The sequence below is a fragment of the Mus musculus genome, chromosome 5 (assembly GCF_000001635.26).
Source record: "Mus musculus strain C57BL/6J chromosome 5, GRCm38.p6 C57BL/6J".
Taxonomy (NCBI): domain Eukaryota; kingdom Metazoa; phylum Chordata; class Mammalia; order Rodentia; family Muridae; genus Mus; species Mus musculus.
Window position 1 is genome coordinate 101774756 of NC_000071.6, and position 25807 is coordinate 101800562.

The 25807-nt window shown below is 46.1% G+C and overlaps 1 protein-coding gene across 3 annotated transcripts in view; it reads left to right on the forward strand.

The window, feature by feature from the left end:
* Positions 1 to 25807, forward strand: part of Cds1 (CDP-diacylglycerol synthase 1) — a 58766-nt gene that overhangs the window by 9663 nt on the left and 23296 nt on the right. For all 3 annotated transcript variants that reach the window (XM_006535263.3, XM_006535264.2, NM_173370.3), the window contains exons 2-5: positions 6620 to 6747; positions 16720 to 16816; positions 22249 to 22346; positions 23622 to 23761. In XM_006535263.3, coding sequence (XP_006535326.1) covers positions 6620 to 6747; positions 16720 to 16816; positions 22249 to 22346; positions 23622 to 23761 — 463 coding nt within the window. The remainder of the gene's footprint in view (positions 1 to 6619; positions 6748 to 16719; positions 16817 to 22248; positions 22347 to 23621; positions 23762 to 25807) is intronic.

A 25807-nucleotide genomic window follows, 5' to 3' on the forward strand; every position in this document is an offset into this window, starting at 1 on the left:
GTATGTAAGTGGAATGCCATGCAGGCATGTACTCCTATGTATGCATATTGTATGTAAGTGGAATGCCATGCAAGCATGTACTCCTATGCATATTGTATGTAAGTGGAATGCTATGCAGGCATGTACTCCTATGCATATTGTATGTAAGTGGAATGCCATGCAGGCATGTACTCCTATGCATATTGTATGTAAGTGGAATGCTATGCAGGCATGTACTCCTATTATATTATATTATATGTAAGTGGCATGCTATGAAGGTATGTGCTCCTATGTATGCATATTGTATGTAAGTGGAATGCCATGCAGGCATGTACTCCTATGCATATTGTATGTAAGTGGAATGCTATGGAGGCATGTACTCCTAGGCATATTGTATGTAAGTGGAATGCTATGGAGGTATGTACTCCTATGCATATTGTATGTAAGTGGAGTTCTATATAGGCATATACTCGTGCTTTTATATGCAAGTACATACAGGCATGTACTCTTATGCATATTATATGTAAGTGTAGTATCATACAGGCATGTACTCATGCATATCATATGTAAGCACATGCAGGCAGGGACTCATACATATGTAAGTGGAGTGCTATGTGCTATGCAGGCATGCACTCATATGCATATTACATGTACATTTTGTCTGGCCCTTTTCCCTTTTCTAAGTTGTAGACACAGGAACTTACGTCACTCAGGCTGGCTTCCCATTGGCTTTGTGGTTAGGATGATCTGGAACTCGTGTTCCTTCTAGGATTAGAAGCATGACATCACACCTGGCTTCCAGGCCTTTCTATTTCATATCGTTAAAGATGCACCCATACATCCTAGGTAGCAGTAGTTCACAGAGGGAGGGAGAGCAAGCGGGAGCGATCGTGGGCACAGTCACTGGACGGAGCGACAAGATGTGCCTGCTTCCACATTGGGCTTTTGGTTTTCTCTTGTTTGACACTGCTCAGCTACCATGAATTTACTTGTATACCCACATACAATAGGATACATGCTTTCATCTTTCCTGAAGAAATGCCAAGAGTGAGATGGCCAGATCATCTGGAGATAATACGTTTAATCTCCCAGGTAACTGGCAAGCTGAATTTGGAAGTGGTTACCCTTTTTGACACTCCCACCAGCAGCATACAGGGACAAAATGTCAGTTTCCAACACCCGATGTTGTGTATGTACACATGTGTGTGTGTGTGCATGCCCATGTGTGTCTGGGTCTCTCTGTTGCCTAGGCTAGCCTCAGACTCACTGTGCTCCCCCTCAGCCTGCTGGTACTTGCCTGCTGTGCCCCACGGCTGTGTCACTTGCAGGCTTTGGTGTTTGTCTCTCTAATGAGTTACAATGTGGGGCATCTTGTGCTTACTTGCCATCTGTGTTTCCTTGTTGGTGGAGAGAGTCGGCTAAAATATTTGCTGGTGGCTTGTAATTGTTGACTGTGTTCCTGTGAACTTTGAGAGTTTTTTGTGTATTGTAGCTGTCAGGCCTTCACCAGCTGTGTGATTTACACAGGCTCTTTCCTGTTGTAGCAGTCAGGCTGTCACCAGCTGTGTGATTGACACATGAACTTTCCTGTTGTAGCAGTCAGGCTGTCACCAGCTGTGTGGTTGACACATGAACTTTCCTGTTGTAGCTGTCAGGCTGTCACCAGCTGTGTGATTGGCAGATGCCTTCTCCTAGTCTTTGGTTTGTCTTTTCATTGTCTTAGCATCTTTCAAACATGATAAAGTTTGTTTCCCTTTTTCTTTTATGGAGCATGCTTTTGTTATCATATTTAAGAAAAGTCTTTGGGGCCTAATCCAAGATGATAGACCTCATGGATTTTGTGTTGCAGTTACTTCGGCCCTTCCTGTTGCATCCCTTTCTGACATCGCTGAGGCTCAGTTGAGTGCGTATGTGTGGAGTTCCTGCAGGACTCTTTTCTGGGGAGATCCTGTCTTCTTCACAGCCACGTGGTCTTGATGAGCAGCTTTGTGAGAGCTCCTGCACACGGCTGTGCCCGTCTCTTAGCTTCGCTCTCTCAAAGTCACCTCAGCTCTTTCCATCCTTTGCAGCTTCACGTACATTTTAAAGTTGGAGTGGATTCTCTTTTTGAGGCATGCCTGCCTGTCAGGCTGCTTCTAGGCTTAGGTTAGTGTGCAGATGGATTTAGGAGCATATCCTGAGCTGTGTAAACCTGGGTGCTTTGCTTAGCGTCTCAGCCTACATCTTTTCTCTTACAAAGTGGAAGCAAGATCATGCAAGATGCGAATCGGTGTCTGCAAAGCATGTTGCTCTAGCACTCCAAAATCAGTCTCACTGTAGGAGCCAGGTTTGCTGCTGACCAGGGGAGTCTGCTGCAGCTTTCAGACACTATTAGTAGACTTTTCCCCCCTCTCTCCCTCTCCCTCTCCTCCCCCCCCCCCCCTTTCTCTTGTGGCCAGGGGAGACCGGGTCTTGCACCTAGTCCTGGAGCAGCTGTATTTTTATTTGAGCTTTATATTTATGAGACTAGCGCCCCCTACTCAGAAGTCTTCATTTCACCTGGGTAAAACATAGGCTCCCAAGCCAGGAGACTTACGTGAGATCACCTACAGTGAGTGCAGGTGAGATCATATTTTAGTGTAAAATTGTACCCGAGCCGGCAATGAACCAATGAATTGGTTCATTCAGTATGTGCTGCTCAGGATCAGCTCCTCGGAGTCAGGAGTGATATCTGTGGCTAGCATTTTCTCTCCACAAAGGATGCAGGCAGGCTAGGAACAAATACAGACTGGCAAACACCCTCACCAATCTGTATGCTGGAAAGAGGAGGACACTCTGTGAAAAGTGGGGCGTCAAGCAGGAGGCCCCCAGGATCAGGAGGCCCCCAGGATCAGGGTCCCCATGTGGAAACAGCCTAAACGACAGTGATTTGTCTTCATCCTGGTGTGTGTTGGCAGGGGAGTAGTAATATCGTATCTGTGGCTTTGTAAAGTTGTCTGGGCCTGCAGTGTGTATAGCAGGCTCTCGTGGGTGGACAGGAGGCTGAGGCACGGGAGAGGGTGAAGCCCCAAGGGCTGCTGATGATAGAAGGGAAGCGGGAAGGCCGGGTCCATGTAGGTTTAGTACGTGCACCAAGGAAAATGCCCATAAGATGGATGCAGTTTGTTTTGTTTTGTTTTTTTTAATGTAGTTTACTTTTGTTACTTGTGTGTGCATGCACATGTCATATCACATATATTGACGTCAGGAGGCAGTCCCCCACTTTCACTGTTGGCTCTGGGCATTGAGCTCAGGCTTGCTCTGCAGGCAGGCAGGTAATTTTACCTGCTGAGCCATCTTGCTGTGCAGATGCTGAGTTCTGACTGGAGACTGGATTAATCAGCTGGCTGGTTTGGTTGTGGCATCTCCAAAGCAGGAGACAGGGAAGGAGGCAGTGGGTTTGGTGTGGAAGAGGCAGGTCAGTCATTTCTGTTGCAAGCCTTGTGATATTCATGGAAACCTGGACTAGACAGATTGGGGGCTAAAGGCACAGATCCCTGGAGTGGAGACAGGAAGAGGAAGCCGTGCAGGCTTTGGAGTCATGGGCCCAAGACACAAAGATGTTTGCGAGCCATCTTTAAACTACAGCCTTGGCAGAAAGGAGCTGCCATGTTGCCTTTCAAAGTCGTTTGAACCGACTCAGCATGTGTCAGTGCCAGGTGGCTGCTTGGTTGTTTGAAGTGCTCCTTCATCTGTTCCGATGTCCTTTAAGTCCACTGCCTTTGTAACAGAGGCTGCCATACCAGGAATTCAGTTCCGATGTTTGACTAATGGTGGTGTAACATGCTGTGTTTGAAGATTGCCTTTCATTCTTTAGTTATGATGAGATTAATCTTCAATTTTAGATTGTGCTTCTCTAAAGGATGTCAGGTAAAACTCAGAACTCAAGGAATGTAACTAAGAGAAGGCAGCACAGAGGGCAGGGACAGGCTTGGTTTCATTTTCAGTTGCCATGAAAAAAAATTGTAGAACAAGCAATGTTGCCAAGAGAAAGAGTTTATTTTAGATTGGACTTCTCAGTCCATCAGTGGCAGGCAAGTCACCAAGGCAGGAGTCCTAGACAGACAGCCACGCCACGCCACGCCACGCCACGCCACGCCACGCCACACCGCACCCACAGTTAAGAGCCCATGCAGTGCTGCCTGCCTGCTTGCTAGCCAGTTTGCTTTACTCTAAGACCAACCATCCAGGGCTGTCTTAGTTACTGTGATTAAAAACCCATGTCCAAGGCAACTTATGAAAGGAGCTATTTAATTGGGGGTGTGCTTACAGTTTCAGAGGTTACTTCATGAGCATCATGGTTGGAAGCATGGTGGCAGGACAGCATGGCCCCAGAGCAGTAGCTGAGAACTTTACATCCTGATCCTCAGGCAGCAGGCCAAGGGACAGTGACTGAGCCTGGCACAGGGTTTTACAACCTCAGAGCTCACCTCCAGTGGCACACCTCCTCCAACAAGGCCACACCTCTTAATCCTCCCGAACAGTCCCACCAACTGGGGACCAAGCATGTAAACACATGAGCCTATAGGGAGTTCTTATGTAGATCATCACAAGGATCTTCCCTGGGGAGGGGTGCTGCCCCCAGTGGTCGGGGTCCCCCAACATCAACAGCAGTCGGGACAGGCCCCCACAGACAGACCTGTAGGCAAGTCTGACCTAGGTAACACCTCATTTAAACCCTTTCTGAGTTGTGTCAATTTGACAGAGCTAGCCAGCCCAGGAGGTGAGGCCTGAGCAGCGCCCTGGCACTGCTGACTGTGCTTGCATGCGCTTTGCAAAGATGTTGCTGACTTGAAGAGAATGATTTGAATCCCAGCCCAGTGGTTTCATTTCCAAGTGGAAACTCAAGCCTTTGTTCCCATAGGGTCCCGGGATTGGCCTTGTTCCAAACTGATCATTTGAGTCGAGGTAGGACGAGTCCCGAGTCCCGGCAGCGTCCAATCTCCCAGCCTCGTGCTCTTCCGTGTCTGCGATTCCTTGGAGAGTCGCTTCCTCTGTCACTGTCTGCATTTCTACCCACCCACCTCTTGGGCTCACTGAAGTTAGAAAGAATGGCAAGAAAAGGCATCTCTCTGGTTCCTGGCTGAGGAGTCACGTGACCCCGCACGCTGGCCACTGTTGCAGAGATACTCTCCTCTTGGGGTTGGTTGAGGAGGTACTCTCCTCGGGGTTAATGTCGGTGTGCTTGTTACCAACTAGCATTTCTCTGTTGAAGCTGTTTTGGGATCATGTCTGTCCCATTTGTTGTTTTTTGGCATAGTGACATGTTTAGTTTTATAGTTGTTTATAAGAGTTGCATTTGTATACTAACGTTTGACTTTGCTTTATGGAGTCTGAAAACACTGCCTAAATGCTAACTAACGTTTCCTTGGAAGGCCACCTGCAGGGTGGGCAGACTTGATCTAACCCTAGTAGCTTACCACTTGCTTGAATTTGCCATGGCCTCAGCCTCATATTGAATGCTTCCTCTTGGGATGTAGGTGCAGTTAAAACGGCAATAAGATTTGCCTAAGCTTTGTAGCTGATGATGTTTGAGTTTGGGTTGAGAGTCCTAGGCTGACCTCTGCTCAGGACCTCTGTCCTTGTCTGTTGGGAATCTGCCTTCTCCTGTCCCTGGTTCCCCTAGCTCTCACCCGTGGATCATTTCCTTACTGAAGGTTGTTGGTTGCAGAGCCTGGGTGGCTAAGAGGAAGGGGTGGAAATGAGTGAAGGCTGTGGAAGTCAAGTCCAATGTCAAAATCGAACAGTGACTTCCATGTCTGTGCTTACAGATGCTGTGGCCACCCTATCCGGAAAGTTCTTGGATGGCCTTTGTCCCAGAGACCCTGAGCTCCCATGGCCTACAGCATAAACATGGCACTTGCATGTGTAGGCTCTTAAAAGTTAGCTTAGATATTAAATACCTTACGTCTGACAGCTAAAAACACACCTCTGACCACTGTCCATCTGTGGGGCATTGGGCTACAGCCCACATCTATCTGTAGAAAGAACATAGCATTCATTTGACCTGCTTTGCTGGGCTCTAATAGAAGTGATGGATGGTATGGTCCATCTGGCTACACCCAGCACAGAGGCCTCAGACTCCTGATGCTGTGATGTTAGTTAGGCAAATGACAACAGACTGAATGGTTGATTCGAATCTATAGAAATTACCCTGTTCTCCCAGTTGAGAAGCAAACAATAAATATTTAGTTCTGTCAGTAAACATCTGACTTAAGAAGCAATCTGAGCCATTCTTATGTCTTTCGTTTAAGGTAAGCCTTTATTTTGGAATTTTACCAAAGATAATAAAGCTTGCTTAGCAAGAAGCTATGGCAGCGCCCAGGCATTCGATCTAGCTGATAGTGTTGTCTTTGTCTTAGATTATGCAACCACATTTTGGCACACTGAGCAATGAGAGAGACACTGGCAAGCATGTGCTGTTTGAAAGAATACTTTGCCTCAGGAGTGGTAGTATACCTAAAACCCAGCACTTGACAAGCCAAGTCAGGAGGGTCAGAGTTTGAGAACCACAGGGGTTACCCACTGAGCTCCAGGCCATCTCGGGGGCTGCTCTGAGGTTCTGTTTCAAAATAAATGTATATATTAATACTTTGCAAATAGTTCTCCTTTTTAATTTTAGGAAACAGATATTGATGACAGGTATGGAGATCTCGATGCCAGAGGCGATTCCGACGTGCCTGAGGTCCCACCGTCCTCAGACAGGACCCCCGAGATTCTCAAGAAAGCCCTGTCCGGACTATCTTCAAGGTAGGATTGGTGAAGCCAAGGCCATCTCGCTACCCAGCTCAAGAACAAGCTTTGAGGTTGTCCTAGCTTGTCTGTGCATTACGTTTGGATTTTTGTGCATTTGGGACCCATGGGAGAAGAAGGCTGTAATGAGGGATAATCTGAAGTGCATCATTTGTGCCTGGTAGGTGAGCTGGTGGAAGTCACAGAAACAGCCCAGGCTCCAAGATGTGCTTATGTCAAATGCCTCCCAGTGAAAATCATTGTGTTCCCCAAACACGGTTTTTGTGTGTGTGTGTGTGTGTGTGTGTGTGTATGTGTGTGTGTGTGTGTGTGTGTGTGTGTGTGTGTAGCGGGGAGATGCTGGGGGGGCGCTTCTCCTCACCAGCACGTAGGCAGCTCTATAGAGAGCACCCACTGGTGTCTGCATTGATACTGTGTGCCTGGAGACAGCAGATGGCACAGGGCTGTTCCCACTCCAGGCACGAGTCACAGGCCCAGGCCTTTAGAATTCTAGACTGACCAGACACGGGTATGGTGATGGTTGACCCTCCCATTAGACTCACTTAAGAGCAGCTCTCAGGCCTGCAGTGTTCACATTGCTGGTCGATTATAAATAAAATCTTAGTGGACTGTTGACAAAGCCGTCAAAGAGATGCAGGGATAGAACTGCGCGTTCCTCGCTGGATTCCTCCTGGGATGTAGATGGATTCCTGTTCACCTTTCTGGACTGCTGTCTTCAGCTGCGGGAATTCCTTGCGCCTCTTTCTTTGGGGTTCAGGAGACTGCCTGACGGAACTGTGAGTGCAAAAACAAGGTCTGAGCTAAGGGTGGACTGCAGAGCCAGGAGACCCAGCACAGTCTGTCTGTTTGGAATCTTCTTGTCCTATGGACAGTGTTCCTTCCTCCCGGGATAGCATAGGGCTTTGCTCAAACAGGGGTCTTCTGGTCCCCTCCAGCCAAGGTGGAGTAGAGTATTGCTTTACAGCCTTTGCTCTGAAGGAAGATCAGAGCAGACCTTGAGTTCCTGTGACTTCCTAAGAGAAAGAGCACCCTCATTTCTGTGGCCCACAGTAGAGGGAAAGAAGGGAGCGGGAAGGGAGGGCAGGGAAGGGCCAGCGAGGGGGAGTTTGCCTTTTGAAGTCTCTGTCTGAGACCTCACCTAGCTCAGAATTAATCTGGGCCTTGAGAAAATAAAAACCTTGGGAGGTTGTGTGTCTGGAATTGAGGTTGAACATGGAAAAAAATCTGTCACAGTCTCATAACCATATTAGAATAAGCCACTTCAATGCTGTATTTCCTGTTTTTGTTTTGTTTTGTTTTTAGCTGATGGAGCGAAGGTATGCTATCTTCCTGAACATATTGTGGCTTTAAAAATCTCAGACCTGTTCAGAGAGAGAGAGAGAGAGAGAGAGTGTGTGTGTGTGTGTGTGTGTGTGTGTATGTATGTGTGCGCGCGTGCGCGTTATGGGGGGGCATGTTTGTTATATAAATGCATATGTGTGTCTGAGAGAGATGCACACATGTGTTATATAAATGCATACGTGTGTGTGCATGTGTGTGCCAGCTTGATGCTCTATAATAATGATGCTGAATTCCCCTGTGTCAGATTCTCCCTCAGTAATGACTTTTATAAAACAACAACAAATAACAGCAGCTATTTATTGAGCATACAGTGTGCTAAGCATTGCTTAAGCACTTTACACACACTGATATCTCACAGAAGCCCTGTAACACGGCTGTGCTTAGAACTGTTTTGTAAATGAGGAACCTAAGGCAGAGAGAAATGATGTGAGCCCAGGCACTGGTACAGGCAAGGTGAACCCAAGCCTCCTTCCTGGCACTGTGTAAGGAGAGAGGAGCTCTCAGGAGACACCAGAGAGATAGGTTTTATAGCACGGCTTATGAGAGGCTTGGTTGTGAAGACCAGAACAGTAGACGGCCTGACAGTTTAGTCCCAGGAAGCTGCTCTGTAAAGAGTTCATGTGTGAGTGTTTCAGTGCAGCGTACACTTGGGATCATCTTTCCATGTAATAAGCCAGAAAGAAACTGTGTTGTAGAGCCTTGCATTTGGAGATGAAGGGTTAAAATCCTCACTGTATAGGAGGCTCCTCTGAGCCGTAGGGAGGAGCCTATGACCCTCCAGAACGTGCATTTGCAGTTGTGATGTCTATTCTCTGACCCTCTCCTCCACGCTGTACGTACTGTGCGCATGTGTGAGATGCAGAAATGGGATTATACCCCCTTTGCCTTGCTATTTTAATTTTGTACTGAGGTAGTTGGAAGCAATATCTCCTATCCTTTTAATCCTTAGGCACATTTCAAATGAGGTGCCCTATTATATGGATATAGTACGACGTTTAATATCTGACTTTTCACAATGAAAATATCTATATTAAACTTTTTCTTTGTAGCTAGTTAGGTTTTTCCTAGAAACCTATGACTTTGTTAAAGGGAATCCATAGTTTTCTTAGAGTGGAGCTGCTTGGTCGAGGCTTCTGCTCATTTCTAAGCCCTTACTCCGTGATCCCACAAAAGAAATGTGCAGTCTGTGGCAACTGGGAGGGGCCTGAAAGGTTTTCATCCACTGAAGTTGCCTCAGCCAGCTCCTCATCCAAGTGTGCTCTGAGGGCTGGTGTGACCATCAGCTAGGTGAGTCTCTTCTAGCAATGCATGGCAGTGTACGGTGTCAGCGGGGTTGGTGCTGCTGGTAGCTGGAGGTGGATAGATGAGACCTGGACAGCTGAGTACCATAGGGAGGGTCTCACAGCAGAGTGCTCTGGTCCAAGTGTTGCCGATCAACAGAAGCCCTGGAAAGACCCAGGCGAAGCCTGCTGGTGTCCTTGAACTCTGGACTGCCATTTCCTCTCTCTGAGAACCCACACACTTCCTCTCCTCCTCTGCTCCAAGCTGGTAGCTGGACTTTCTCTAAATCCCTGCTTGCCGTCATATGGCAGATCCTGCTCTACAGCCACCTCTGGGCCCTCATCCTTGGCTTAAGTAAACTGCAGGACCACGCAAGTTCTTGGTGACTCACAATGTTTGTACCTCCAGGAAAAAACCATGTCATTAACTTTTGAAACAAAACTGACTCACTGGCTGTTAGCAGCGTGGCTGTGATTTGATCAGTGTGTAACCACTTAAGATGGCTGCTTTTGTTGAGGTGGTGGTGGGTTTTCTTCCTGGCCATATTAGGGATTGAAGTGGGGCCTCAGGTGTGCCAAATGCAGCCTTCTCTCTCTGAAGGAGCCAAGTCCTAGGAGATTCAGTATCCACCCCACCCCACCCCCACCTCACCCATCCCCAGGTTAGCTGCACTGCCTGCCTGGCCTCCGTACTGTGCTGGGTTTAGCTGAGTACTTCAGCTCTGCGAGACAGTTTTCAGTTTTTGTTTATAGGAAGACATGGTTTCAGGAGTTTTCTGAAGTTGTCATGTGCAAACTCTATCCCTAGTGACCAGGGGTGAGAGGTGTGGCTCAGATGAGTAGGTCAGTGGGTGTGACATAGTACCACACACACACTCTTGTTATAAAGGTGACTTTCTGTGGAGGGTTGCACTTTGGCCCCCCATCTTAGGATAAAGCAGCAATCTCTTCAGATACCACACCTTTATCCTTGGTTTCCTAGCCTCCAGGCTGGCAAAAGATAAATCTGTTTTTCATAAATTACCCAGTTTCAGGTGTTCTGTTACAGCAGCAGAAAGTAGACTGAAGACTCAGTGCCACTCACAGATACAGCACAGATAAATATGACCTTATCTTCTGACTTTGCATTTTTGGAAAGTCTAGAAATTAATTTTTTATCTTATTGGGAGAAGAATTAGCTATGCAATGACAGATGGCTGAATAGAGGCTTCTGGGTGAGACTGGACGTTTCCATTGTTTTAGGGGAAGGAGGAGAAAGCACATTCTCTTTTACAGATGAGGAGCTTTGGAAGTCCACAGAGGCAGTGGTAGGATGCCTGAGAGTATAAAGAAGCAGAGGGAAGAGGAAAGGCAGGCGGATGGCGGATGGCCGATAGCGGATGGCGGATGGATGGCAGAGAGTGGACGGCGGACGCCACTGGGAGGAAGCAGGACACTCACTGCTCACATGGGTCTTGTCCTTACTGCGTGATGCTGGGGTTGAGCTCCAACAATAGGCCGTTCAGTAAGAGAGTCCAGACCAACAGATGTGTGTGTTGTGACATGGAAATAAAATAAATAATAAGATACAAGGCAGCCTGGCTTCTCCAAAGGATTGTAACTCCTCAGCTACTGGATCGGAAGGTTCCGAAGAAATTAAAGGACTGCACGAAGCTCTCCATGACTTGTAAAAACGATCTCCATGATGTATTATAGTCAGAATATCAAAAATGCTTTTAAATATTAAAAATTATAAAGGAAAAATAGCAACTTGGAAAAGTTAAGCATATAAAACAGTATCAGATCTGAGCCACCTATGAGCCAGAGGCACAGAAAAGAATGTATTTCAAAACCCAGAAATCAATAACTGTTAAGCAAGTTGCTCTGTCCGCCAAAGGTGTCTTTTAACTGAAAAAGAAACAAGAACATTGCAAGACTAAGGCAGTTGATGACCCCAGGGCCAGCACTGCAGCAGGGACCTGAGGAAGCCCTGCAGAGAAGAGGAACAAAGACAGCCTCAACCACAAGGGCAGGGGAAGGGATAAACTGTGAAAGCAACAAAGGAACTCCATTATGTCCAGCACAAGACCTGTCTGTATCTGTATTAGTAGTGGGGAAAGAAAACAAACAACTCAGCTAGCCAGAAATATAGGCAGCTGAAATTGTAAGGCATAGTAAATAGTCCTCAGCAATAACCTTAAATGTAAGTAGTTTCAACCCACCAATAGAGAGAAGCAGAATGGCTGACCACAGAAAAAGGGAAACAAAGTAACCAGATCAAACTCTCTCATCTCCAGGAAACAGCTGGCCCCATAAAGACCACCACAGACCAGGAGGCAAAGGATGGCGGTCTGTCTAGTCAGTGGAAGCCTGAACAAATGGGCAGAGCTCTTCTGGTGTCCGACAAAGCGGACTTCAAAGCACAGTTAGGAAAGATAGAAGAAGTGTGTGCTACTAAAGAACCATTCCTTGAGAAGATGTAACAAAGTGTGTGTGTGTGTGTGTGTGTGTGTGTGTGTGTGTGTGTGTGTGTGAACAATGAGGCTCCTAATTTCATAAAGAGTAATAGGCATAAAAGGTCATTCAAGTCCTGATACCATAATCTATATGACTTTAATATCCTATCCTCATAACTAGGCCATCTAAACTAAAAATCAACAGAGAACATGACAGTTAAGCTACACCATAGATCAGACAGACTTACAGGATACTTAGAGAGCAGTCCATGCAGGAGACATGAACACACAGACCCATCGCAGTCTATGGACTCTCCCTAAGAGCATATGACAAGTCTGTCACGAAGCCTTAACAATACCAAAGAACTTAAATAATGGTTTTGTATCTCATCAAATCACAATGGAATAGCAAAGTTTATAAACTGCTTATTACTGGGAGACTGAATAGTGCCCCCTTAAATGACCAGCTGACTCATGGGAAAAAAAAAAAACCAGAGGGGAAAGATAAAAGCCCCGACAATCAAATGAAAGTAGAACTTACTGGAACTTTTGGAACACAGCTGAGAAGGTCGTAAAAGGACAGTTTATACACGTGCATATATTTAAAATGACGCAGATAGATCTCAATCACAAAACCTAATGATCCACACGTCAAGGGCTTAGAGACACAAGAGCAAGCCAATCCCAGTGCAGTAGACAGGAAGAGGACAGAGCAGGGCAGAAATTAATACAGTGGAGAGTAAGTGAATGTATATAGCATCTTTGGGGGGCGGGTAGCAAGCTTGATAGAAGCCTAGCTAAAGTAACCATAAGAGAGAGACACAAATTAATAAAATCAGAGATAAAAATGGGAAATAAGATTCCAGTAGAATCAAGAGGGTGATGAGGGAATTACTTTCAAAGCTCATGTTTCAGAAAACTAGAAAGTCCCAGGAAATGGGTGCATTCTTAGACACAATAAACCAATAAGCTATTAGATAAAAATCATTTAGAATAGACTTTTAAAGTCTCCAACAACGAACCCAGGACGGAATACTGCTGAGTTCTTCCAAACTTTAAAAGAACTAGCGTCTAGTACCCTCCGGCTGTTTCAGGAAAGGAACACTGACAAAGTCACTCCTTAGTTACACCAACCCAAATGAGTTAAGGACATAGCGGAGAAAACTGGAGCCACATTCACTGAGGAATGTTGGCACAGAAATCCTCATCAGAACTTTCCACAATAGGTAGGGCTGGAAAGATGGCTCAGGACGAGGCACTTGCCATGCAGGCTTCAGGATGGAGGAATAGCAGGATACCAGTGGGCTGAAAGGGAAATGGGAAAGGGGAGGGTCTGTAGGAAAGTGGAGGGCCTGTAGGGAGAGGGGAGGGTCTGTAGGAAGGGAGAGGGAGGTGGGTAAAATAAGATGTCTGAAAAAGCCACAGGAATCATACTATTAACTATGCACCAAAACCAAAACAAAAATATCCAAACACACAAAACAACCTAAAAACCAGAAGACAACCCCCCCAAACTGTATTATATACCCCATTCTGTGTATAAATACATAGTTTTAAATGAACTTTTCTCAGCTGGGCTGATGGTGCTTCCTCCAAGAGAGAAAGGCCACCTAACAAACACCCCAGTCCCAGACATGAGAATCCCTCTTTTGGGGTTGGCCAGGGCTGTCCAAGAGACTCCTAGAACATGAAACCTGTGACAGTTGGACTTGGTCCCCCCAGAGGTTGGAAGGGAAGTCTCTGGAGCTGAGCGGATGGAGCGCCTCATCCCTGAGGATGCTTCCTTCAAACCTTGTAGTTCAGGTGAGGTGGTCTCTCTTTCCCTTCTCTTAAACAGAGACCCATTTTACTCGTGCATAAAAATAAAATCACAAAATGAATACAGTGCTGCAGTCTTTTCTAAAGAGAGGTTGGAGTGATGGATCCCTCATGGCAAGCCGGGCGGTGGTGGCACACGCCTTTAATCCCAGCACTTGGGAGGCAGAGGCAGGCGGATTTCTGAGTTTGAGACCAGCCTGGTCTACAAAGTGAGTTCCAGGACAGCCAGGGCTACACAGAGAAACCCTGTCTCAAAAAGCAAAAAAAAAAAAAAAAAAAAAAACAACAACAAAAAAAAACCCAACCCTCATGGCTCTTTTTCTCAGCATTTTTGTCAGACAGCTCCTAGCCACCTGTAACTCCAGCTCCCGGGCCTCCAGTCCTCTCTCCATGGGAACCTGCACTCACACATGCACATAACCCCCCCCACACACACACACACACACACACACACACACCCAGGTGATTAAAGTGTGACCTACCTGTACCCGCTCTGGGTGTGGACTTGCAGGACTCCCAGTCAGTACAACACAGAGCTGCTTCCATGTGGATGCTGTTGCTCCTCTGTCCACAGTAGCCAGGCTATGGGTGTCCTCAACAGATAAATGTATCAGGAAGGTGAGGCGCATAGTCTCTGAGATCACCGCATTAAGTGACCTTAGCCACACTCAGCATTTCTAATGCAGAGTCTAGCTTTAAATTCGTGAATGCAAGAATGGGCATGCGTGCATGTATGTCTCTGTGCGTGTACACACAGAGACCATGAAAGGGGGGAAGGGGTATAAAGGGAGTGAGATAGTGGAGCAGGGGGAGGGGCCAGTGTGCTGTGGGAGGAGGAGCAGGGAGTGTTTTGGTGGAAAGGAAGGGGGCTAGCCTGCAGAGGGGGAGACAGGTAGAGTAACCTATAATATATATGCATAAACAGGCACATGTCACGGTGATGCCCATTTAATTTGGAGGCTAGCTTGGAGGCTTTTTTACTTTAAGGTAACTAGAGCATGTTCCTCCGGGGCCTAGGCGTGCAGTGCCTGTAATTTTGAGAAGAGTAGATTCCTGTTTATCATTTCTGGTTCTCAGCAGCTGCTGGGAACATTTCTCTCACGCTGTCCGTGTCTGGATGGTGGCAGCTCCCACCCAGGCCTGGCCTCTGGTCCTTCTCCAGGTCGCAGGCAGGCAGGCAGGCAGGGCAGGATTATCATCAGTGGCTAGCTTGTGGCTCTTGGCTTACCTCTGCCTAGCTTTGTGACCCAGCCCAGTTTCCTAATCTACTCATTAATCCACAGAGCTCTGTCTTCACAACTAAATAAAGCCTTTCAGTTGTATCTTTTGATTCTACACTGATTTTTAGTTCAGGCCTGAAGTCCAAAGTCTGATGAAAAAAAAATCACGAAAATCATGATTGTACATATTTTACTAAACAGTAGTGGGATGAACTTCAGTAAAAACCTGGGGAGCTAGCAAAAAGCTGTGTGGCTTCAATGTTGACACTCTGGATCCTTGAGTACAGAAATGGCATAAAAGGGTTATTGGAAAAAGAAGTATGTGAACTATGCAGGATGGGGCAAGGGGTAAGGCTCAGAGGTGGAGTGCTTGCCTAGTACACACACTAGTGTGCACACACACATGTGCATGCCCACATGCACACACACACACACACACACATGCATGCCCACATACAGACACATGCACATTCACACAGACACACCTGCATACACACACAAATGCTACACTTAGGATTGATTCATGGTTTTTTTTTTTTTAATGTGTATAAAAAGTAAAACCAGTCATATGATGTAGGAGAGTGGCTAAAAGCAAGGAATATAGTCAATATTTTATAAGCAGATGAAATCAGCTGCCATTTCTGTTGTAAAAAGGAAGAGACCTGTACCTCAAATAAGATGCGTGAACTAGACAAAACTGAATCACAATATTTTACAATATAAATTAAGTGTTACTGGGCTGGAGAGATGGCTCAGTGGTTAAGAACACTTACTGCTCTTCCAGAGGTCCTGAGTTCAATTCCCAGCAACCACATGGTGGCTCACAATCATCTGTAATGGGATCTGGTACCCTCTTCTGGTGTGTCTGAAGACAGCTACAGTGTATTTTATACATAAAATAAATTCACTCTGTAGACCAGGCTACAGTGTACTCACATATATAAAATAAATAAATCTTTAAAAAAAATTAAGTGTTACAATTGGAGCTAACAGAAGTCATGTGTGCTGGTCAATTCGGATTGTCAGTTTTGATTGACTGACACACACCCAGGCATTACACACACCTGGGGTGTGTCTGTAATGGTGGTTGTGGAGGGCTTTGGCGGAGTCAGGAGACCTACCCAGAGTGTGAGTAGCAGCTCCCTCCCTCCGCCTGAGGGAGTTCTAGACAGAGCAGAAAGGGGGAGGAGCCTGCAGGACACTGGCACAATGCTTTCTTCTTGGTGCTATGGACCAGGCTGTTGCTGCCCCCATGTTGAGCCGCCCTCACTCCCCCTCCCTACCCCGCACCACACTGCCCTCCCCATGCCCTCACTCCCCCTCCCTACCCTGTACCACACTGCCCCCTCCATTTGTTTTTTGACAGATATTTAGTTTACAGTGACAAGCAGTGAAAATCTTTTAAAGGTTTATTTTAAAATGTATTGCGTGTGTACATATGTGCACATGAGCTACTGGTGTGTGATGCTCAGAGCGTAGCTTCCTAGGGTCTGTTCCCCTTGTCTCCTTCACCAGGCCTGCGCAGCATGCACTTTTACATGCTGAGCCACCTACTGCCCTGAGAATCTTTCCTAACTCTGTTACATTTTAGTAACGTGTTGATTGACTCAGTGTCTTAATCATATGTTTGCCGGGCACATACTCCATACAAGATGCATTTATATGTTGTTGCTGTGGTCCTTAACAGACCGTGTAGTGGAGGAGTCTGTGTGAACTGTCAAGAGAGTGGCTGCCGTTTGCTTGTTGTTGTTATATAAAATGAAGTAAGATCTTAAAGAACTGTTAGGAAAAAAATGCTAGCTCTGGAAATGCAGTAGTGACCCCGACACTTGAAAGTCATGTTATTAAGTGCTGCCTTTACAAACTTGTCTGTAGATGGAAGAACTGGTGGATTCGCGGGATCCTCACCCTCACCATGATCTCCCTCTTCTTCCTGATTATCTATATGGGGTCCTTCATGCTGATGCTTCTGGTAAGTGATTGGCGTCTTCCTGGGTGCCTCTGGGTTTTAGTGCGTGTGTATCATGGAAGGCATCTGAGCATGTCATCATAACAAAGGTAGCTGAAGTCTTGGCAACAGCAAATTCAGTTCCTTTAAGTATTTTCCAGTTCATGAAATGATCTGGACTCATCTTTACTGTCTGCAAAATGGTTCCTCAGTGTGCTCATTCAGCAGAGACGAGTGTACTTTTCTATGGAGGCGCCTGTGTATCCAGCATCATGCAGAGCATTGAACCACTTCCATGTATTTACCTATGACTAGTTCCCCGACTTCAAGCAAGTTAGTTTAGCAGCAGAAACGTTCAGTTGACCAGATAACTCGCTAGCATTAAGTAAATCGTGATAAGTCTTGTTGCGGATGATGTGTTAAGCAGAAGGGCAGAGAGGCGTTGTTATGCAGTGTGAGACAGGGGTAACAAAAGGCATACAGAGAGATGATACCCAAGTCTGATCCTGAAGGCTACACAGAGAAAATAAGGTGGATTTCAGGGTGGATCCCCAGTGGCAAGGCAGGGGATAGTGAGAGAGATGGCGCGGCTTCTGCACAGGATCTGGGTTGGCCTGTGGATGGCCGCCAGGGATGAGACTGGAGAGCTGGGTAGAAGCCTTTCTGGGAGGTTTAGATGTGCATGGGAAGCCAAACAAGTCATGAGGGCAAACGGATAACTTAAGCTCTTACTTCATCCTTTGATAAGTGCCTTCGAGGTGACTGGTGTGTGCCAGCCATTACAGTAGCACTGGGGTATGCTAGTGGTGGCGCTGAGAAAATCATCCCAGTCTTCATTTTGATGGAGCTTATTGTTTATACTGTAAAGAATGGATTAGCTGCTTCTAATAACAAACTGCAGTGTGTTAAATAAAGACCGGTTCTCTGAGAGCAGGAGAGGAAGGAGTCAGAGGACTTTCTGGAAGCATTGTGCAACACGGGAGCTTCCTTCTGAAGGTTGTGTAGGAATCAGGGAGGAGAAGGAAGGAGGTGGGAGTAGAGGTGCTCCTCACAGAGAGTGTGGGCCCAGGAGTGGAAGCCAGGAGTCCATGAGTTCTATAGACTTAGCAGGAGTTCCAAGGTCTCCAAGCATGGTTTTGCAGTGAATAGTGACACACATCCTCAGGGGCATATACATGTCCCTCATTATGAGGATGACCTGAGAAGGTGACAATGCTCTCTGGGTAAAACGGTACTCCCTCTCCTAGCCAGTCCCCACTGCTACCAGGTTCTCCCAGTGCACACTTGTGCAGTGGGTAGCTGCACCAGGCTCTCCTCGTGCACACATGTGCAGCAGGCAGCTGTGCCTTACTGCTTTCTTATCTTGTCTCAGTTTGTTCAGCCCCTCCCTGCGTGTACCTTCCCATTTTCCTGCCTCCTAGAGCATCTGAATGCATTTACCAGTCTTCCTGTCTTTCACCCCAGTACTGTGCTCCTCTTCCCACACCTCCTGTGTTTGTCTTGAGCGGTATATGTTATTCCTACCATGCCTTAGCTTGTCCTGTCAGCACTTTACAGTGCTCAGTTCAGGGGAGTTTCATAGAAAGCCCATTTCTAACAAGCATGGTGGAATGACACGCCTGTTGTTCCCGCAGAGACGGGAGGGTCAAAGTGTGAAGGTGTGAGACGTGAAGGAGTTCTAGGCCAGTCTGCAGCTGCTAGCAAGACCTCATCTCAAAAACAAACAAACAAATAAAAAGATAAAGAAGATGAAGTACTTTCTTTAAGCCCTCACTTTAGGGAGTGCTGGCTGCCTCGGGACACATCTTAGTTTACACGGAGTGTCCCTCTGTCCCCTGGTTATAGTTGGGTTGTGCTCGCTGAAGCCAGCTTTCTAGTGATGTCATTACTGTGCACACTGGGAGATAAAGGCATCTGAGAGCATAGAGAAGGTACAGTGGGAGGTTTCCTTGCCCTCTCTAATAATTGTTAGTTCACATTATAGGATTCACTGTGAATCCTTAGCCTTTCTATTGTGAGGATGGAAGTACCCCAAGTCTACCATCAACTGCCCAAACCCACACCAGGCTGCTGCTGGCTATCTCTCATTTGCTCTTTTAGTTTTTGCTTTAAAAATCATTGCTATAACAATACTATGATTAAAGTTTTGTGCCCTATTTTTCAAAGTGTGGTATTGTTCCACCATCTCTACCCTCCAGCTGTGGTATGTTCCGCTATATAAGGGACTGTGAAGCGTCGTGGGATTTAAGTCACTTGCTATTTTTAAACACTCAGGTTACGCTCAGTTTCTGTAATGAGTAACACTATGGTGAACATACCCCAGCTCAAAAACGTTCTGGTTTCTTCTTAGACTAGATTCCTCAGATAAAAATAGGCTTTCTTGTTTGCATATCCCTTAGATGACATTCAACATGCCCAAATCCTGTGTCTGGTCTGTTGCGCCAGGTTTTCCTGGCCACTCCGTGTTCCTCCTCATCCTTAACTCTTTTGCTTATGGCGTAATGCCCCCCTCAAAAGGTTCCTAAGTGAAGGCTTGGTTCCCACCTGGAGGATGTCCACACTGAGAGATGCCAGATCGCGGGGCCCGACCTAGTCAGGGAGTCCACCTGACGGAAGTGTTGGGAGGTGTTTGGAGGAAGTAGATCAGAGATGTGGGTTTGGGGGCTGTATCTTGTCCTGGACTTGTCTCTATTCCAGTCCGTGCTTCCTGGCCTCGTCTGTGCCCTCCTGCAGTGGTGTTCTGCCTCAGCACAGATGCCCCAAACCTAAATTGAAACCTCTGAAGTAAATCCTTTTATGTCATTTTTGTCAGGTGGTACATTCCCAGTTTCCTTGTTGACAGACTCCAGTCTCCCTGTGTCCTCTGCGAGATGCCCTCTGCTGGTGTGGTCATGTCATATCTTGTAGCCTGCATTACTGTCTGCTTTGCCACCTCCCCAGTCCATGCTCACTCCCTCTGTTGACAAATACTCGGGCCCTTCCTCTCCTGCCACCCCTCGCTGTGGAGCTCTGTTCGCACCCACGTCTGTACACTGACAGCTCGGAAGTACTCATACTTACCTTAGCATGCTCCAGTCCTCTGCAGGCATGGCTGCCGATCCCCCGCCTCCCACAGGTGTGCACGCTCATTTCCACATAATTTCTACGTGCCATCATTGTTTTGAGCTTATCCCATGCGCTCTGAGAGCACATGTCCTGACTCATTTCCAGGCATCCTCAGTAACAAGAGCACTGAGCTTCTAAAGAATTGGCTGTTGTTTTTAAGGCTCTTAACGCATCAGTTGGGTCAATGAACTTTTTTCAGTGATTATTGCTACCAATATCAATGGTACAGGGTATCAATTCCTATGTAATCTCCTAGTCCTTAATAAAATAAATGCATTTTAAAGATTTTTAACTCCAGTTTTGAATTCCTTATTTCGATTTCCTCAGCCATTCTGTATTCTTGGAAGCTGCAATGATCACACAAATAATGTAAGCTGTTAGATAAAGCCCCCTTCTTCCTCAGTAAAGCCGTATGCAGTGCTGACTGAGTGTTCATGAAGACCGCATCGAGGCACTTGGTATTTTAAAAGCTCTTTGTTCTGTAAATGGTTTGTCTTGTTGCCATGTTGTCTTAACACTGAACATTGTCTCCATTCTGTGATTTGTTTCGTGAAAACAACTTTTTATTTCATATATACACAGAGCTTATTTGAAGAATGACCTTTAAATAGCCTTTGTTTTTATAATACATGAGTGACTTTTGTTGCCAGCACTCCTTATACTTGGATACGATATATCTTATTGTGTGGCGTTTTCATAGCATGCATTATTGTATGTATTGGAATACAATAATAAATAGCTTAAAAATATCCTGAATGGCAGATTTGAGAAGACTAATTTATCGAAACCAATCTCTCTCCCTCTCTCTCTGCCCCCGCCCTCGTGTGTGTGTGTGTGTGTGTGTGTGTGTGTGTACATGTTTGTGTGAATGCACACATGCATACTTGTGTGTGTGCACACATGTAGATGCCAGAGACTGATGCTGCATGTTTGTTCCCAGCTCTCCACACCATATCTTTTGAGGCAGGGTCTCTCCCTGAGCTTGGAGGCTTTGCTGTGGCAGGCTGCTGCCAGCGGGGTCTGGGCTCTGCCTGGGCTCTGCCTGCTGTCTTCTCGCCCCTTCTCCCAGTGCTGGGGTTTGACCTTCACGCAGGTAAACTTAGGTCCTCATGTCTGTTATCCACTGCCTCATTTTCACAAACTTAATACTAAATACTAGAAGAAGTAATAAAAAAAAAAACCCTACATATTCAGACATGAGTTTTGAAAATTTAGTATTTTAGGTTATAATCTACAAATATATGATATAATCCCAAGATATTTCTTAGAGATTTTAAGCTCTCTAAGCTTATAGAAGTGTTATTTTGTACAAGACTATATAATCCTAAGCCCTTGGGTGTTCTCTCTAGAGGAAGGAGAGTGGGCTCTTGCGTGCACACTGTCTCCTCTCTCCTCTTGCTTCAGGGCTTTCATTGTGCCCTTTGCAAACTAAGCCTTGGAACTGATGTAGGCCAAGCTGAAGTCAGATGTTGCGATTTCACCTGGATCCATGGGTATCTTTGAGAAGGGCTGAGAGTAGAACATCAGTTCATAAACACAAAGGCACCATGTAAACAGAGCTCTGTGAACTTTGTTGCCAGGGCAGAGTGTACATGTGTGGAAGACTAGCATGACCGTTCAGAATAACTGACACTGTTGCTGTTGCTGGCTCTGTGATGGTCTGCACAGCCGGGAGAAGGAGATTTTGTGCTAATTTTTCTTGGACTTTTGTTTTTTAAAGGTAGGGTCTTACTATTTGGCTGCTGCTGACCTGGAACTCATACTAGAGACCAGGCTAGCTTTGAACTCTCAGAGGTCTGCTCCTTTGCCTCCTGTGTGCTAAGATTGAAAGTCCCTGCCGCCATCTTTATACATGGGCTGGAACACATGACTAAAGATGCATACCTACAAGCATGCTTCAGTAAGTCAGCCTTTTCCTACACTGATGTAAGAGACATAAATGGAAAGGCTAGAGCTGCGCAGAGAGGTGGGTGGCCAGAGGCCAGTCTGTTCTATCGTGTGAGGCCCTGTCTCTAAAAGAAAAGATTATCCGTCTTGAGGAATGGTGTGAATACACAGAAATAGTAATAAAAATAAACGGATAAGGCCGACTCTGCTGCCAAGGAGATGCTAGCCCTGCACTTGAAACTAGTGAGCAGGCACCGACCTTCATTTAAACATCCGTCTGCTACTCGATTAGACACCACTTCATTGAAAGAACGAGTATTGCCTTTTTGCTGTTGCCATTTAGAATAATTAAAAGTTCGTAGATTAGGATTTTCTAAAACACATGTGTCAAGGACTTGCTTTTAAGTAACACAGCAGAGACAGACGCACTGGGAACCGTGTGACCGCGCTGTGCTTGTTTCCAGGTTCTGGGCATCCAAGTGAAGTGCTTCCATGAGATCATCACCATCGGGTACCGGGTCTACCACTCCTACGACCTCCCATGGTTTAGGACACTAAGTTGGTGAGTGGCCACGAAACACTAGAGATTTGCAGGGCTGACTCTCTTCTAAGTTCTGAAATCACAGGACGATTCTGGAGAAAGAGCAAGGCGGAGCCACTGAATTTGTAAAGACGAACGTGGCCTTTGCTCCTTCTCTTGCACGGGCAGTTTAGTCTCTGTAATGATATCTAATTAATGATTTATTATATATATGCTGTTTTAACTCCTCCCTGCTCATGATTTTATGAAAAAGCTTAATTATCTTTTCCCTCATAGTCAAGAGCACACAAACTATTTGATATGAACCATACATGTAAAGGTTTGCTGTATGTACTTTAAACTCGGATCCTCATCCCTAGCAAGAGCCCGAGTAGGACACACGGGACGTTGATAGATCCTTCAGCCTGCCTGGTCATGCTCTTCACCTGGTTAGTCCATTCACATCCTCCAGGGAGCCACTGGCTTACTAAGACAGATGTACCTCACCCTCGGGGCATCGAATATTCTAAGTAGTGCCCTACCCAAGTTCAGTGGCAACAGCCTGTAAACCTAGTTGTGGCATCCAACAACCACAGCAACTCACTCAGTTGCTGACTGTCTGAGGCAGGGGGACCATTAGGGCAGAGCCAGCCTAAGATGTATAGTAAGATCCTGGAGATGGGGGCGGGCAGGATGGGTAGGTGGCTGTCAGTAAGAGGTGATTGTCTTCTGTCAGGTCTCTTCTCTTCTCATAAGAGATATGGGAAACACACGCATGTACACGAACACACACACACACACACACAATTAAAAATCACCACTCACTGGGAGACCTCTGGCATTGGGAAGAGCTGAGGAGGACTCGAGGCCTGCGCAGCGAGCAGTGAGGGAGGCGCTCACCATGGCTTCCTCCTTTCCCTCTTTGCTCGCTGTGGAGAGGTGCAGTTGTGGCCTCCAGTATTTGTTATTAAACCTGGGACCATTGAGCAGCTAAGAGTTCTTTTCACTATAAACTTAATGCTGGGCATGGGTGTGGGCGAGGGCCCATGTCTGTTGTACTTTGCCGTTGCTGTCTCTGATACTGTGGTGTGAGTTAAACTGCCTTTGGGTTGCTGGTTGCGGTTGGTCGGTCGCTGATCGGTTTAAAGCGAAGTTTAAGGTGAGGAGATGGCACTGTGGTGGGGCACATTTTGGATGGATTACCTAATTGGATTTTGATCTTAGTATTGGCATCAAAATGCAGGGACTGATTATGTCGTGTCACATTTGATCGGGGAAAGCATTTCAACACCACAAGCTAATGGGTTTAAATTCCAGGTACTTCCTCCTGTGTGTGAACTACTTCTTCTATGGAGAGACGGTGGCAGATTACTTCGCCACGTTTGTTCAGAGGGAGGAGCAGCTGCAGTTCCTCATTCGCTACCACAGGTTCATATCCTTCGCCCTCTACCTGGCAGGTAACTTGGGATCTCTCTGTACTGACCCGCAGCTCATGGTTCCCTAGGCTAACGGTTCCCTAGGCTAACGGTTGCGTAGGCTGTTTAAATGCCTTGTGTTTTTCCTGTTGCATTTTATTCTGGGCTCTCCTAAACCTTTCTCACATATAAAGCTATCCCACTGTGGTCTTAAGTAGCATTTACTTTCTAGTGGCAATTATAGAAATACATAATTATAGTTTCCATATTCTTGAGATTTTCTTTTCAGTTCATAGTTTCTAAAAACCTTTGAAACACAGAGCATTTATTAATCAAATATAATTTATAGAAAATTTTACAAATATATATTTATAATATCCCTAGGGAATAAAGCTTTCTTCTAGATTAGCCAGGTAGTCTTCTGGAGATGTCATACTCAGTGTGCAAGTTTGTTTACAGGACTCTGGCCACCTTTTTATTGCTTCAGATTGAAAGTCAGCTGTTTAAGGAAGAGCTGGTTGCACCGAGCTCTGGTCTGTACTTGTGAGGCCTCTTGTCCCTGCTCTCTGATACTCAGACGTGAGGATGTGGGGCACAGCATAGACTGGCACTGGGGCTTTTCGAGAATGGAGGTTTTTTCTAAAAGATCTTTCTCATTTTATATCAGCTTTTCCCCCATTCAATCCTGTTCTCTGTTTTTTTTTTCCACCCCTTAATTTAAACAGTTATTAATTGGGGACTGGAGAGATGGGCCAGTGGTTGAGAGCACTAGCTGCTCTCATCAAGGACCCTGGCTTGGTTCTCAGCATACACGTGGTGGCTCACAACTGTCCAGGGGACCCATGCAGGCTAAACACTCATACACATGAAATCAAATAAATCTTTAAAGAGTTATTGATGATACATTTACAGAAGATGCATTCTTAGAAATAATAGTCCCTAAAATATCCCTGTTCTTTCAGTCTGGAGGTGGCTGGTCCACTTGAATTCTAGGCAGCTGAAGGGGGTGTGGTCACGAAGAGATGGCAGTGATTGGCCCTGCTGAAAGGTTCCCCTTAAGGTTCTGTAGTGTGAGGCAGAGGGCTGTTGGCTGTCAGTGTGCACACGTGCCACCATATCTTGCTTCCTCTCGCCAGACAAGCTTGATTTCTTTGAAGACCTGATTCCAAGGTGGGGTCTTTCTTTAGGAGATAGGAATAGCCCTTTGCAGTCTGCAGATCAGTGGCACCTCGCCCTTGCTGTTTAAAAGAAGTCAGTGATGTTAGCAGGAAAGAGCTCTGTGGTGGCTTCTGGTTTTTCCGGGTTTGTTCATTTGATTTGTTTTGTGGCTTCTGGTGTGGCTCATCTCCCAGTATGCCTTCTCTCGTTACCCCTGAGAGTTTCATGTGGTTACTACAATTGCTTGGCAAGATTAATGGTTAAAGTATAAACAATTTGTGCTATTTATTAGTATTTAAAAAATCAGTTTCTAGAGATTTGCAGTGTCAACAGTATCTTGCCCAAACTACTCTCATGTTCTCTGTCTCTGTAAGTGAAGTACCTACTTGTTTCTTGTTGATATTATTTGTTTTGATGTTGACTTCTTGTTAAATCCTGCCTCACATTCCACACACTCAGGCTTTCGCTCACTGTTTATGGTTTCTAGTGGGTACTCAAGCCATGCCTTCACTTCCTGTTGAGCCAAATACCATCTCATTTCCGGTCCCTGTGTGTGCAGGGCCTGAGGAGGCCAGAAGAGGGCAGTGGACCCCCAGCAGCTGGAATTAGAAATGGTTGTGATCTGCCACTGGGTGCTGAGAATCAAGCCACAGTCTTCTGGAATAGTAGCCAGTGCTCTTACCCAACAAGCCAGCCCTCCAGCCCTCCATCAGTTTTGAATTTTTTGCCTCTCCTCTACTGAAGCAACTGCCCTACCTTCTCCTTCCCACACAGTGCAGCTTTAGAGCCTTCCATATTGTCTGTGGGCAAGCTTACATGTAGTGTAGTATTCTGTGTTTTGGTTTTTTTTCAAATGTCCACACAATCGAGAGAGCGAGTCTTTTATATCTTTTTATCTTGTTTTCTGGGGGTCTCTGGGCCCCTCTCCTC